Below are 16,337 nucleotides of genomic sequence, written 5' to 3'. Positions count from 1 at the left end.
AACATCCATTAGGTCGCTAATAATACTAGAAATCATAAAAGGAGGAATTGTTAACCCACTGTTACAACCTCCCTGACATCCACAAAATAATCAATAAGAGAACTGTCAGCCGCGAGACCCGAGGTCACAGCCTACGAATTGTTCGCACTCCCACTACTACTAAAGCTGCATATCATTCCTTGTCCAACCGTGTCGTGGCGGCTTGGAACCGTTTACCGGATAGTGTTGTGACTGCCCCCTCGGTCAATGTGTTTAAAAACAGATTGGACAATTGGCTTTTAAACAATAAGTTAGACAGATGATTACTAGTGAAGTGATATGACTATACGAACTTTGAACTATGTAACACTGGACACTGTGTGACATAGGCTCATCAGCTGAATAGCTGCTCGCCTATAATTATATAATAATATTTTTATTGCGTTAATGAGGTATATTATTACATCCAATTAGAACGCAACTTTATATGTAGAAACACTAAAGTAACACACATGTTATATTAACATGTCTAAGTAATTCACGTGCGGAATTCTAATGGCGCAGAACTTATAAAACATACGCAGCTTAACTAAGTAATATTAGGCAACTCTGAATCCTGACGCTTTGAGTGGTCCAAATATGGAGTTCAAGAGAGTGTTAAGTTATTCAGAGCTTTAAGTTTTAAACTTGATTCCTGGTTTGCAAACATAACCCACTGACTTCTGTAGATGCCTAAGTTTAGTTTGAAGTTAGTTTCTAATTGAGGTGTTGATTGACTTCCGTGTTAAATAGTCAAAGAACCTGTTTTCTATCTTATGCTGGCTAAATCATAATTCGTATCTTTAACTCACAGTCCTTTATTTTGTCTTATACCTCCATTATATTATCAGTTATCACGGGATAATTTAATTTTATGTCTGTTGCTGGATTTCTTGCTAACTCGTTACAGGGAATTTTTAAGAATTCTATCCACCTGTGATTTTAACTGCGCCGTCGTATCCTGAATGATTAATTGTATTAAACCCCTTTTTTAATTTAAAAGCCTGTCTGAACCAAATTAGCTTTTACAAATATTTAGGCTGCTTACAGACGAGCGACAGTACGCGACACACTGTCGGCGACGGTCGCTGACGACCGCCTGCGACGGCTATCGGCGACGGTCGGTGATAGCTGTCGCGGCGTCGCTCTTGTGTCACAGCACGCAGTTGTCGATGTGTAGTTCAAGAGATAGCACGTATTTTCTTTAAACAATAATGCATCAGCATCAAAATCGTCATTACTCATTTTGAAAAAGAAAATACGTGCTCTTTCTTGAACTACACATCGAAGACTGCGTGCTGTGACACAAGAGCGACGCCGCAACAGCTATCACCGACCGTCGCCGACAGTGGCCGACCGTCGCCGACAGTGGCCGACCGTCGCCGACAGTCACCGACCGTCGCCGATAGCCGTCGCAGGCGGTCGTCAGCGACCGTCGCCGACAGTGTGTCGCGTACTGTCGCTCGTCTGTAAGCAGCCTTAGATGAAAATATTTATTTTTAGATCGTAAAATCGTATTAATATTGTATATAGGTGTTTAAAAAGTGTAATTTAGTAATTAACTTTTTGAACACGGTTAGAGTCTGTTTCCGTAACATTAGTTCCGTCTTACATTCGTTATAATACTTGTAGCTGATACATCAAAAATTCAAACAATTGAGCATTATTAGTCCACAGAATACGGCAAACTTCAAACGATCATTATTGCTATAATATGTAATGAGCACTTTTAGAATTTTGTTACATTTCCCGATAACAGAAGTGAGAGGTCAAATGCAAGTTGTATTGTTAATATCAACGAAACTAAATAACCGCCATTATTATAATTATTATCAAACAAGTTGCCCAATTTATATTTACCTAGTTTTGTGTTATCATTAAATAGGTACCGAACATGACTTAAAAAAGGTTTCTAAGAAAAACGATAAGTGTTATATTTAGAAAAATTTCAGCGTATATAATTATATAGGTTGTTTATACGACAACGGTTTCACTCACTTGAATTTTTAGTCGCTATAGCGTTTAGCGTTTTTTAGCGTTTTTAGTTTTTAGTGAGGAAGGGCCCCCGAAGGGCCCGAAACATGTCGCCAATAGCGACTAAAAATTCAAGTGAGTGAAACTGTTGTCGTATAAACAGTTTAAAATATGTCTCACGAAAATTTAATATCGAATTATATAAGTATTACGTAACTTATTTTTGTAATTATGATCTTAATGAGCGACGGTTGAATGGCCTAATGTGTGAATGGAGATCTTGTATAAAGAAGATCCTTTAAAGGAACAGGAAACGGATAAAGATGCCAATTATAAACGGGCCCTCTTGTCGACGTATGCATTTACGAGTTAGATATTACCCATTTAGCAATATATTATACATATTATAAAATTCCATACTTTATTTAGTGGGAAATGGTTTAAATATTGCGTCCATGTTCGCTGCGCAATCAGGAATTCTTTGGCACAGGTAAGTAAACCTTAGCTAAAAAATAATTAAATTAGTATAACATTTATTACAAAGGATCATCATTAAGTAGGTACCTATAGATACTTAAAATATTTCACTACGGTTACGACAGTTACAAAATAAAAAGTACAAATAAGTTTACCTATACATACCTATTCAGTGTAGTAATATGGGAGCTGCATTAATAATAAAGTGATAACCCTTTTTGTTTACCAACAGATCGTTTTATTGAAACAGTCGTTTAGAGAACGGTTATGTACACGCGTACCTATCTAAACGGAGGGTGAAACCTTTGATAACACCAACATCTCGGATGCTTAACATTTAAACGAACGTAATGACCATTTCTAGAGCTAACAGGAGATAAAGTTACATTTTTATGGGAAATTTTCGTATTGAGTATTATTGTTGCAGTTTGCATATCAGTGGCGTGAATTTATATGTATTTTATCGATGTTCGGGTCCCACATTTACAACGGCATCTCAATAATTTAACAAGAAGTCTTACGGTGTGCGAGTTGTCACCCAGCTGCATCTTATTATCTTATTGTATAGGCACATTCAACTAAAATACGACGATTTTGCTTTATTGGAAATACCTACCTACCATTGAAATTTGTTTATTTACCTCACTTATACCTAGAGGTTAAATTGCAGTTTTATGTTCAACAAATATAACTTTATTCATTTATGTATTTATTTAATATAGCTGGTCAACCAAATCTTGTCAGTAAAAAAAGGCGCGAAATTCAAATTTTCTATGGGACGATATCCCTTCGCGCCTACATTTTTCAAAATTGCCGCCTTTTTCTACTGTCAAGATCTGGTTGACCAAGTATATGTATATTGCATAAAAAATCTTTATTAATATTACAAAAGGTGGACTTAATGATATATAAGGTATTCTCTACCAGTCTACTCTCGGGAAAATAGATAAGATACTTTGACTGACTTCCGCTATTTTTATTTAGAATACTACGTATATGTACCTAACTATAAAGTGTCATTCTATGGAACTTGCTTACTATTTAAACAAAATTCTTTGTTTATATAGTCAGCAAGTTCCATAGAATGACACTTTATGACACAAGAGAAATAAGATTTATAAGTTTTGCGTTCTTGAAAGCTAGTTTATGATCAAATCATGTTAGGGGGTTTTAAGGGCCTAAACTGTTAGAAATGGATTCATTTCCGGATAAATTCCTTTCAATCCGAACGACAGCGTAGGTTATTTTATAAAAAGCCCACGGTCTTATTGGCCATTGAAAAGCCAACGTAACTCTGGTCTGGCCTGCTACTCCACATAGTTGTTACGTATCGCGAAGTCAAATTATACAAACTACGGGTACGCGGTCGAGACAAAATGTATTCGTGAATACTTAGGATGGATAGGGGGGTAGAGTCAAGATCATGAATATTGAATATTATATACTTTTATCTACCCAAATATCATAAACCCTCCATGATGCGTTCAAGAACCACACATTATGACCACCATAAAAATAGACTGTTTTGTTAGAACAAATTTCTTATCTGTGACAATGTTATTATTGCTATAGTGCGTCAAGCAAATCTTGTCAGTAGCAATGTACTGCAAATTAAAGTAGGGTAACACCATGTAACACTCAAAGAGCAGAATTGGCTAAATAAAGCAGCAATGTACATCGAACCAAAACGTGTTTATTTTTCCGCCCTTCATACGTCAGTTGGAGTGAATTATCATAACCTCAAATTTTATTAATGTTTACCGTCAACGAGCATGATTGTACATTGTAGGCACCTTAGCTTTGCTTGAGGTCATGCATAATCTTGGTATTTAATGGTTGTCACCACCACCAGGAATTTCTCTTGAAATAGAAACGATTCAGAATGTAAACAATAAGATGATGGCTGTCATTCGCGATCCACATTCCACAGATAACACACAGATGACACGCGATTTTGGAATTATTCTAACACAGTGTTGCTAACCCGCGATTGTTCAAATTTGCCGCCTTTTACTATTGACAAGATTTGGTTGATCCAGTATAAATAATAAAATAACATCGATTTCGATAATATTATGCATTCAAATTTCGAACATCTTTGAAAAACAAAGAAATTTGATTTGACCTCTATTCTAAAATCAGTCGAGATGACGTTTATTTCGAAATGAATTGTTAATTTGCAAACAAATTTGACAAATGTCGCACGTAAGTAAGATATCGAACGATATGATAGTTGGGGCCGACTCTAGTTTGTCTCTGAATTTAAAAAAAACTATGACAGCTGCCAGAAAACTTTTCAATAACGCCATTACCGGTTAAAATTTGTTTTGTTGCATAAACTTGTTCAATTTGTTGAATTTAAACCATAAAATGAGCGATCAAGATGATATAGATATTTCGGCGACGCCTCCTGATATCCGTGACAAAGCAACTAACGTTATAAATGACTTTTACCAGCTAAGTCAAGGAAACAATACAAAGGATCATACTTCTGTCCGAGCTGGGCAAGTGAATTATAATAATTGCACCATCCAAACTGTAAATAATTATTATTGTTCTAAATAAATTTCTTCATTTTCGCATTTGTTTTCTGTTTTATTTTACTAATAATTACTGTTAGTGGCCCTGAACAACGCCGCGATGCCGGTCATAATATGCGGCTCCTGAATGCATCATGGAGGCTTATGGTATGTGGGTAGATAAAGTAGTGTACGTAACTGTACATAATTAGGCATTAAAACACTCGTGTGATCCTTTTAAGAAACTCACTTCGTTCGTTTCTTAAACCCACACTCGTGTTTAATGCCCTTCATTATGTACAGTCACAAACTACTATTATAACTTTTATTGACAGCACTAGAAAAAGGCTTGTACATATTTATGATTGCTACGGGATGTCATTCTAACCTAGCGATTATTCTCAGTTTTTAAAGATATCTTTATTTTGTCTGCGTCTAATACTTTTTTAGCATGTGAAGTCTTCCGATTGAAAGCAGCCGTGTTTCTTCTTCACTAGCCGTATTGTTTACAATTTGCAGGTATTTTTTTGTTTAATTCAAGGGTACCATAAAGTGTATTATCGGTGAACTCGACAGATTAGATTACGCGGTAACTTTGCTATTATGTAGGTATGTCTATTGGGTTATGTAGCATAATTTCGAAAATCAAAATTATTCTAAGTACGAAATTCCTAAAGACAGAACATCGAAAATCAAATGTCTAATGTACGAAAATACTAAAGATGCATGTCCTAATACACTTTTAATCGAACGATCTCATTTTCGAAAATCAAAATTCCTTTGTACAAGATGCCTAATGACAATACTTTCAAAGTCAATATTTCCGAGAACTTGTCCTTCTCTCCCTGAGTCAACGGAGCCCTGCCATAGCGGGGCTTCTTTTTCTGGACGTTTTGCCCTTCGGGCATCTGAAGCTACCTAACGAACCTAAACTACCTATTGATTTACAGCCTTATTCAAACTTAAAGATACGTCAAATATTAGACATAGAAACGATATGGATCGGATATGTCAGTGTCAAACAAGTGTCAAAAGTGATGTTTCTTCAAACAAAAATGTGACTTTTGTCACTTGTTTGACACTGACATATCCTATCCATACAAGTGTCAAATGTAACGTTTCTTCCATAGAATTAGATGAACAAGAACAACTGTCAATCTTCAAAAGTGTGACCAAAAATGAAATGCAAGTGTGTGCGTAAATTGTCTATGTGAGATCAAAAATAGTGATGTCAAGTTACAACATATTAATAATCTGTCGATGTTTGATTGCTTTATCGACTACTTTTTCAAATGTGTTATTTTAAACGTAAAAATTCTACGACATTAAGACGTATAAGTAACACTTGCACTGCGTGTGCTATCAAAATCCTTGCAGATTTATCTTAATGTAACTCTTACTGTGTTGGAAAGTGAAGTTTAAATTTATTGCTAAACATGAGCACCTTCAAAAAGGTATAACATTTGTTATTATTTCAAGTCGGTTATAAAAGCTAATATCTTAATGATGTCTTGTGAAGAAATAATTACATAGCTATTGATATACCGACAAGTTATCGATACTGTCATATGAACATTTTGTCAAGCCCTAGCGTAAAGTAACAGATTATGTTTTTACACAAAATATTTTAAATTATAGACTAATATGATAAAATATTAGCACACAAAGGAAGAAAAACTTATAATGAACTGTATAAACCGGCTTCTTACACTTTTTACGCTGTTAATTTGACAAAATATCGTTATGAAAATTTCTCTCGGAATATCATAAATCCTCTGAAATTAGTATTTGCTTGGATTATTTGGCCCTGTGACACTGCAACCAGGCACACTACAAGACACCATCATCACTGAATTACTTTATTTAATACTTTTCGTCCTAATCCGTGTATATTTTTCAATTTGAAAATTACCGTGATACGCTCTTGGCCGTCAGCGGCCGTCGTCAAACTCAAAAGTGGTTACGTTTTCTCATTGGTAGTCCGACTCTTTCGCACTCATGGGATGATCATATACGTGATGGCTTCCCTTTCGCACACTTAAGCTGTCTGTCAAGCGCGAGCGGATTCTAGGTCTGTGGTTTCTTCAAACAAAAACGTCACTTTTGACATTTCATGAACGACCAAATGTCGTGATATTAAATAAAATTATCAGTTTCGTACGGTAGACTTTTTAAACTTAGCTAAACGTAGGACACATGTCGTTAGCGCAATTTATATACTCGTCAGGGATCGGATACCGGTATTTTTTGTATGGGAACGGAAACGGTATTTTTTCGTTCTTTGCTAATTACTTCATTTCTAATTGGGCGATCTAATAATATGAAGTCGTAACCTAAAAACACAACCGAGTCCTACATTTCGAGTATAAATGAATTCGAAAAATATGGTTATTTCTAAGTTTTTGCAAAAAACCGGTTCCGATCCCTGCTACTCGTATCGTATTTTAAACTTAGGTCAACTGGACGTAGGAAAAAAGGTCGTTAGTATTTTCGTGCACTAGCAGTATCAATTGTACTTTAGACATTTAAAACATAGGTTGATTAACCGTAGGACATGCATCTTTAGGAATTTCGTACATTAGACAATTTGTTTTTCGATGTTTTGTCTTTAGGAATTTCGTACTTAGGATTTTTGATTTTCGAAATTATGCTACACTAGCTGTTGCCCGCGACTTCGTACGCGTGGATTTGTATATTGGTGGTTATATATTCTACATTAGCTAAGAACATTATGCAGCAAAAGATAGCAGCAGGGACTGTTAATCATTTGTTAATTATTATACACAACCTGGCTATGAAGTTTCAAGCCCGTAACTGAATAAAATTGTTCTCGATATAATCCCTCTCAACCCCAGCATATTTTCAAGTCCACTATTTAGTAAAACCTACTACCTAACTACCTATTTACGAAGTTTGAAGTTCCTAGCTTTAAATAAAATTTGAACTCTCTACCAACTTTCAACCCCTTCTTAAACCTTTTAGGGGACGTTTTCAAAAATGCCGAAATTACTTTTCTTGTATTCTAATAATATGCCTTTATACAAAGATTCAAGTCCCGCACACAAAAAAAATGTTTGATCTCCATACAAACTTTCAACCCCTATTTAACCCTTTTAAGGGATGAATTTTTAAAAACGCTGAAATCACTTTTCTTGTATCCTTATAATATGCCCTTATACAAAGATTCAAGTCCCGCAATTAAAAAAATATTTGATGTGCATACAAACTTTCAACCCCTTTTTCACCACCTTGGGGGATGAATTATCAAAAACGCTGAAATTACTTTTCTTGTATTCTAATAATATGCCTTTATGCAACGATTCAAGTCCCGCACTCTAAAAAATGTTTGATCTCCATACAAATTTTCAACCCCTAATTAACCCTTTTAAGGGATGAATTTTTAAAAACGCTGAAATTACTTTTCTTATATTCTTATAATATGCCCTTATACAAAGATTCAAGTCCCGCACTCATAAAAATATTTGATGTGCACACAAACTAGTTTACAATAAAATTTGAAACCCAAGACAAACTTTCATCCCCTTTTTAACCCCCTTAGGGGTTGAATTTCCAAAAAACGTCTCAATAACTTTTTTGTAATCGGCTATTATGCCTTTCTAAGAAGTTTCCAAGCATTTGGAATGGATTCAAACTTTCAACCCCTTTTTATCTCTTTTAGGGGATGAATTTTCAAAAACGCTGAAATTACTTTTCTTGTATTCTAATAATATGCCCTTATACAAAGATTCAAGTCTCACACTCATAAAAATATTTGGTCTCCATACAAAATTTCAACCCCTTTTTCACCACCTTGGGGGATGAATTTTCAAAAACGCTGAAATTAGTTTCCTTGTTTTTTAATAATATACCTTTTTACAAAGTTTCAAATTCCCAGGTTAAAATAAAATAGTTATGTTCCTATTATGCAGAGTTTTGTTCAGTCAATGTCTCATTTCAAACAATTTTTATAAGTAAGTAATATTGAATATCCCTACTATCCCTAGACAGTGAATAGATAGTGCATCACGTTACCTAACAGTTCCTTAACCTACATGACATGACACTGATAACGCAACTCGAGTTTATGTTCGTGGACCGGCAGGGTGTAATTTATGATTAGAGAGAGTATTCTGTGCACCCTTTGTATGCATGTGTAGCCTCATCAAATAATAATACGTTTTAGTTAAGTTTTGTTGAAGTATCTTAATATTGAAGTCACTGTAAGTACGTCGTGTCCCCTTTTAAGTAAATATTCTACTAAGATTTGCAACTCAATATAATCGATTTATATTTTTTCAGGGAGATTGAATGGAAAAACTAATCGTGGTAGCTAAATATGAGATTACCAAAGTTGTGTGGTTTTTCTTTAATTCTAATCTTTCTCTAACACATTTTATGTCTAAAACTCATGTAGGCCAAAATGTAAAACCGTATAACGCTGCAGGGGTCTGTGCTACGCGATGACAGTGATGACACTCACGGTGTTCCCATCGTAGACCGAGCGCATCCCTTCACCCAGACCAGTATAGCTTGGTCTACGATTTCGCATTGTTGTCACGGTTCTCGAAGTCACGGTTATATAGGTGTACCGTACCTATACCTACTTGATTGGAATGGAATATCAGCTCACCAGCTCAATTTCGAGTAAAAGCCCGAAAAGATATAGGTAGATAAAACATAGTTTTGTTGTCATCTTATACCTTTAAACGAGCAATTCTTGTTTATTTAATTATTTATGTATTTATTTATATAGGTATATATTTCGGTGATCTCGGAAACGGCTCTAACGATTTCGATGAAATTTGGTATATGGGGGTTTTCGGGGGCGAAAAATCGATCTAGCTAGGTCTTATCTCTGGGAAAACGCTCATTTTTTAGTTTTTATATGTTTTCCGAGCAAAGCTCGGTCTCCCAGATATTATTTATATTATAACATAACACGAGTAGTTATGATATCGAAAATCTCTTTTGAAATAATATAGACAGTTTTTTTTTCACCTCAGCAGCTCGAACAAGGGTACTTTGCTACTTAAAAACAGTGAGCAAAATCGCATTTTGCTGATTTTGTCTCACTCAGTGAGCAAAATGCGATTTTGCTCCCTGTTTTTAAGTAGCAAAGTACCCTTGTTCGAGCTGCTGAGGTGAAAACTTAATTGTTGGTATATCTTAAGAAAACATGAGTGAATATGTAAGTGATGAAGAAGGAATACATTTTTCGGGTTCTCTAATATGTTCTCACTGCTGAGGTGAAAAGTGAACTACACGAGATCAAAGTTATTTACATCTCGTGCGCTTTTGAGTCCCTTACTACGCTCAAGATTCTAAATTAGATTCACTCGCTACGCTCGTGAATCTAGTATAGAATCTTTCGCTTGCACGGGACTCAAAATAAGCACTCGAAGAAATATCAAACTTTGATCTCTTGTTGTACAAATAACTATTTCGAAAATTGCAAGGAAAGTTTCATACTAACATTAGTTGTAAGATTAAAATGTGTCACTAACGAAATTGATCCTTTGTTGGGCTTAAATATATTTTTTTAAATATATAAATATATACATAGATACTCCGTTAACTTTAAAGGGTATTCAAGTTTGGCAAACTTAACTTACTTAATAGTAAAGTAGGTACTTACTCGATCCAAACAATGAGGTTTGCAAACAATATTCTATTCTATTCTAAACTATTCTATTCTATTCTATTCTAAAAAAATATATATGAATGACTATAATGAGTTAGAGCCATATCCCGTGAAATCATATTCTGCTGAATAGTAACACACACTAAATATTATAGAATATGGATTGCTGAATATAGAATATATACTTTGTAGTACTAATTTATATAAAAATAATTCAATTAGATATCATAATTTAGGGTAGGTACTAGGAACCTACTTATAAGTCTTTAATTATTAAGTACTTACCTATACGTAATTGGGAATTGTTTTTCTTATGATATTAGAATGTATATATATGTTGTACGACATAAATATTGATATTTGATATCAGTCTCATTAGTAGTTTATGCAACAGTGATATAATAAGGGTTCTTAAAATTCAAGGGTCGAAGTTACAAAACGAGACGTAGTCGAGTTTTGTAAAACAAGACCCGAGAATTTTAAGAACCAATTATGAGCTGTTGCATACATTACTTTTTCTATGACAGCTGCAGGAAAAAAAAAAAAAAAAGAGTTATTATTAAAAAAAAGTTATTATTAAAAAAAAGAGTTATTATTAAAAAAAAAGAGTTATTATTTTAAAAAAATTGAGTTATTATTTAAAAAAAAAAGAGTTATTATTGTAAATGAAAACATACCTCTTTCAATCAAGATGATCGGAACTTGTATCTTTAAAAAAAATAAAGCAGTTGTATTATACTCATAAGATGACTGCTAGCAGTCATCTTATGAGCCTATAGACAAAGCATTCAAATGACATTGCTTTAGATATCACTGTCAGTCATTTAATTGACACATTTAAGTGCTGGAGTAGAAAAACATATTTAAATAACACTGATAATATATAATGTCAACTTGTGGAGTACCTATTGTTATTGACTAGAGAGTAATGAAAGCTTAGAGCCTGGGTATATCACATTATGAATTGGCTAGTTCTAAGATGAAATGTAATAATTTATATAGGTATAAATAAAATGTTAACGTTAGCGTGTTATGTTATATAATTAAGAATTCTCAAGAGCCCCATGGATAGCATTTGCCTTTGCAAAGTATAAATGAAGTTATTTAATTTTGAATGTAATAGGTATTTTGGCAATATTGCAGATTAGGTAATACAACATTCCCTAGAGATTACGAGTGTAGTTTGACGTGGACAAACCAAGTCCAAACTGTCTAACGTTTAGTTTAACTGTTCTAACGTCTCCGGGAGTGCCGACAGAAGTGAAAACTCAATGACTAGTCCAAAATGTCTGCAGCACTATGTATAATTGACCCATCCTCCTTTCTATTGAAAAACTTTTGTTCCGAAATTGATGGCAAGTGAGCTTATATTTATAGCGTTAATTGTTTAAAATTCGAATAGAAATTGTAAGTTACCTTGCAGACCTCGCATCTAAATATATTTGGTCATGATTGTTTGAGTTTTATTCACCAGTACTAGAGTTCACTTTTATTAGCGATTTCATCAAGATGTAGCTTTATTGAATGATATAAAGTTAGAATGTAACTGTGAGATCTTCGTATTTCAGCCCGTACAAGATTAGAACCTTTTTCATGTAACGTCATTGAGTTTTTCTTTATTGATTTAAATGCCATCAAATGAGTGGCCATCTAAACCTTACGGTCACGTGATCGCCTTACGGTCACGTGATCGCCTTACGCTGTCTGGAGTTTATCATTTTTTCCCCACCTCAAAAAGTGCACAGCGCCGCTAAAGAAGTTTTCACTTCAAAAAATCTCCTAATTTATTAAAACAAATGGCAAATATAAAGAAACCAATATTTAGGTATATTTTTACTAAAAGTTTACACATATAAATACTAATTATTTACTTATTTCAAATCATCAACCCCCACACCAAAGGCGTTAATTACCAGGGAAAAACAAAAACAATTACGTGTCACAAACTTTTCAGCTGTGTTGTTCCGAGGTTTTTATTTCCTCTACTTATAAGTAGGTACAGTCACCACACGGGATTGTTATGCGTTATGCCATTTAGGGTTCTTGCTAAATTATCTAATCTATAGCGTAAGTATTGAACAACCAATTTCGCTAGGACCCTAAATGGCGCAACAATCGCGGAGCGTGATGCTGATGGTAAGTACATTACATATACCTACGTATAGTTTTTTAATCGTCAGTTAATATGTTAATTATTTTTGGAATTTGTCACTAAATAATGGATATGTCGGCGGCCGATCGTAAGATCAGGCAGATCGTTTAATGTTCCTGTGTAATGTTTTGACGATAGTGACATTAAACCAATATATAGGTAGGATAGGTTCGTTAGGTTGCTTTAGATACCCGAAGGGCAAACTGCCCAGAAATAGGAGTCCCGTGTAGCGGGGCTCCCTCGACTCAGGGAACGCGTCAAAGAACTTCACGTTTCACGATATGCCTGATCTTACGATCGGCCGCCGACGAAAAGTATATTTCGTTATTCTACTTTTTTCTGCCATGAAAGAACAAGCAACAACGAAAACAACACTAAAAGTTAAGAAATTAAAATCTGTTTTCGATTGTCCACTCACCCTCACTCGTTTTCCTTTCTGCTTTTCCCGTCGATTCCGCTGCCCCATGTTGACTTCCGAGTTCGCTCAAAATCCAATTACGACACGAAAGTTTTGCAAAAAACCCAAAGAGTCACTTGAAATCACTGTGCATAAATCACTATCACACATCCATACGGTACCATTTATCAGTATAGGCATTTTAGAATAATAATATAGTTTATCAGTAAAACTTTTAGTAAGTATCTAGTAAGTTTGTCACAGCTTGTCAGAATCGAGTCACAAGTAACAATGGTCACTGTTTTGAAATTTTCACTTGTGGAAAGCGTTATCAGCGAGTTTTCTCGTGCGGCGTGCGGGAGGCGTCCCGCGGCGGATCAAGCGTGGCGTCGAGTGCCGAGTGGGCATCCTGCACATCTCGGCCCGCCTTCTGCAGCCCCGCCCGCGCCTCTCCCGGCAAACATCTCAAATTAAATCCCTTGCTTACCCCTCATTATGATAAAGGGGTTGTTGATGATTATTTGTAGCGTTAATCTTTTGTTTATGACGAGCTTTTGTCAAATGTGGAGATTAATTAGAACAGCCTTTAAATTAAGATGTAAAGAGTGTATACTGTAGTTTCCTAAATGGCAGTTAATACCATTCTTATTTTTTTTCCACTTTTTATTTTTCTCGTAAGCTTCATTTATCAATAGCAATTATAATCATTCTCATATTTACCCATTCTATGTATTTATTAGTAGCTTATTTTCTCGATATGTTTTTGAACCGTTTTCATATTTACCCATTCTATGTATTTATTAGTAGCTTATTTTCTGCCTGACATAACAACAACAAACTATGAAAAACGCTAGGGTGTCCATCAAATCTGGAGTTCGTCGGACTGTTTCTTTTCAAAAAACATTTCCTTTGCAACTTAACTAGACGGAGCCCCGCTTCGCGGGGCTCCTATTTCTGAGCGGTTTGCCCTTCGGGCATCTGAAGCTACCTAACGAACCTAACCTACCTAGCTATTGATTTAGTGAGACGTCCGTGAAAACATTACACTTTGGGGAAAAAAGCGTAGGTAGGTAAGTAGGTTAGGTTCGTTAGGTAGCTTCAGAGGGCCTACCGCGAACCACGTTCGACGTGTTACCTCCCTGTCACACTTACGTACGAATTTACAAGTGCGACAGAGAGGCAACACGTCGAACGTGGTTCGCGGTAGGCGCTCAGATGCCCGAAGGGCAAACCGCCCAGAAATAGGAGCCCCGCGAAGCGGGGCTCCGTCTATTTAAGTTGGTAAATAATGCGAATGGTTACAAAACATACCGGGTAAATAAGTTTTTCAAAAAAAAAATAGAATGGAAAAATATGCGAATGACTAAAGTTGCTATAGGGAAAGGAAGATTACGAGAAAAATATAAAGTGAGAAATAATGCGAATGGTATTAACTGCAATTAGGAAATAACGATTTTCGGAACATACAGTATACACTCTCTTAAACACTGTTTAGTCACTTGTCATCAGCGACAATGACAATCCATTTGTCAAGTCCGATCTTCACTTTGTAACAACCCTTCAGGGGCGCAATTCTGCATTATTTTAACAATTTGTGACATTGCTAGTCTGCTAGCTGTTATGGCCCCCATATTGTGAAATTAATTGCTTACTTTAGCCTCTAATATCTCTTTGGTGATATCGACTACCACTATATCTTAAACAATAAATGAAACAAGTCGAATTGATGCTCAGTTACGAAGTTTTCCGTTGACGTCGAGTATCGATGAATTTGGTGGCCTGTGACGGACATTAATACGTATAGACGAGTTTACCCTGTCTACAAAGTAGGTATTGATGACAAGTTATATATACGCTAAGGGCTGATTTCTTTGAAATAGATCCAATATCAACTGACAAATTATGAGGGAACAACTGAACATACATATATACATACCCACATACATACCGGTCAAAATCATAACCCTCCTTTTGCGTTGCCGTAGTCGGGTACCTAATTATGTTTATATAGGTACAAACAGCAACACTCCTAATTATCACAAAAGGCATAAGGTCCACCGATGTACAGTTAACAATGTGGGCGATGGTACGTACAGTCAGCAACAGAAGTTGCTAAGCGGCCCAGGTGATCAAAATTATCTTGACGCGACTTTATTATTAAGAGAATAAGAGCGTGTCAAGCTAATTTCGAACACCTTGCCCGCTTAGCAACTTCTGCTGCTGACTGTACATAAAAAATCTTGTAGTATTTTACATGTGTACTATTAGGTACCTATTACTTCATAATCATACATAACAACCATAAGACCTAGGCGTAGGGATGTGACGACCACATCGCCCGCTGGTGCAATCATCGTATGGCAGCTTGTGGAGAGTAGGGGCCCCACTTATCCGACTGCTTCTGGGAAGTTCTATTACCCAACAGAGAGCTGCGTGCTCCAGGGTAGATGAGGAAACATAAGCTGCGAGATGGCTTTACACCTTGAATTGGTGCACAGCCTTTCTTCAGACTCCGCCATAATAAGCTTGAGCATCAGGAGAGCATCATCAAGTAGGTATTAAAACTTGACATGTAAAAATATTTTTATCAATAAATGATCGTATCGTATCGTATCAAAAATCAGTTGATTTATCCAAAGGTTTTCAACACTCAATCGTTATTACACGTTGTAATCCTCGTTTGGGAAGTGTTGCAGTTTTGTCATCTCTTCCCTATGCAGTAGCACGGGCAATTAGTATGCGCTAGCGATGCAAGCCGACGTTTATTGCAAGCTCAGTACTCGAGGCATTAGGTAGCAGCTTTAATGTGAGACTCGGCTGCTACTAAATGAATATTGACGTCGACTTCGATTAAATTCTTAAAACGACCTCGATATCGCAATCCGTGTTTACACAAATTTCTGGTGGGCCTTTGACGAATGATCCTATAGACCTGTAAATTAGATTGCGATTTTTCGCAGACTTATTCTTTTGGCAAATCGTAATACCTACTAATAGGGCAGTGTCGAATAAAATTGGTACTTACATGAAATATAATTTAAAGATTTTTTTTGCCATCATCGACACAGAAACGCTCCCGTACCTAATTCCTGCAGCGTTCTCTTTCTGCGTTACCATAGCTACCTACTACACTGAAAAAAAAACCTGGTACTGGTAACC

The 16,337-nt window shown here is 35.7% G+C and overlaps 1 protein-coding gene across 1 annotated transcript in view; it reads right to left on the bottom strand.

Moving 5' to 3' along the window:
• The window catches only part of LOC134648326 (BDNF/NT-3 growth factors receptor-like), a 50,018-nt gene extending 36,771 nt beyond the window's left edge, over positions 1–13,247 (bottom strand). The window contains exon 1 of the mRNA XM_063502832.1: positions 13,200–13,247. Within this exon, the coding sequence (XP_063358902.1) occupies positions 13,200–13,247 (48 nt within the window). The remainder of the gene's footprint in view (positions 1–13,199) is intronic.
• Positions 13,248–16,337: the final 3,090 nt, after the last annotated feature.

This window comes from Cydia amplana, chromosome 5 (genome assembly GCF_948474715.1).
Source record: "Cydia amplana chromosome 5, ilCydAmpl1.1, whole genome shotgun sequence".
NCBI classification, from domain to species: domain Eukaryota; kingdom Metazoa; phylum Arthropoda; class Insecta; order Lepidoptera; family Tortricidae; genus Cydia; species Cydia amplana.
Note: the sequence above shows the minus strand (reverse complement) of the source record. Positions and strands in the feature narration are given on the sequence as shown.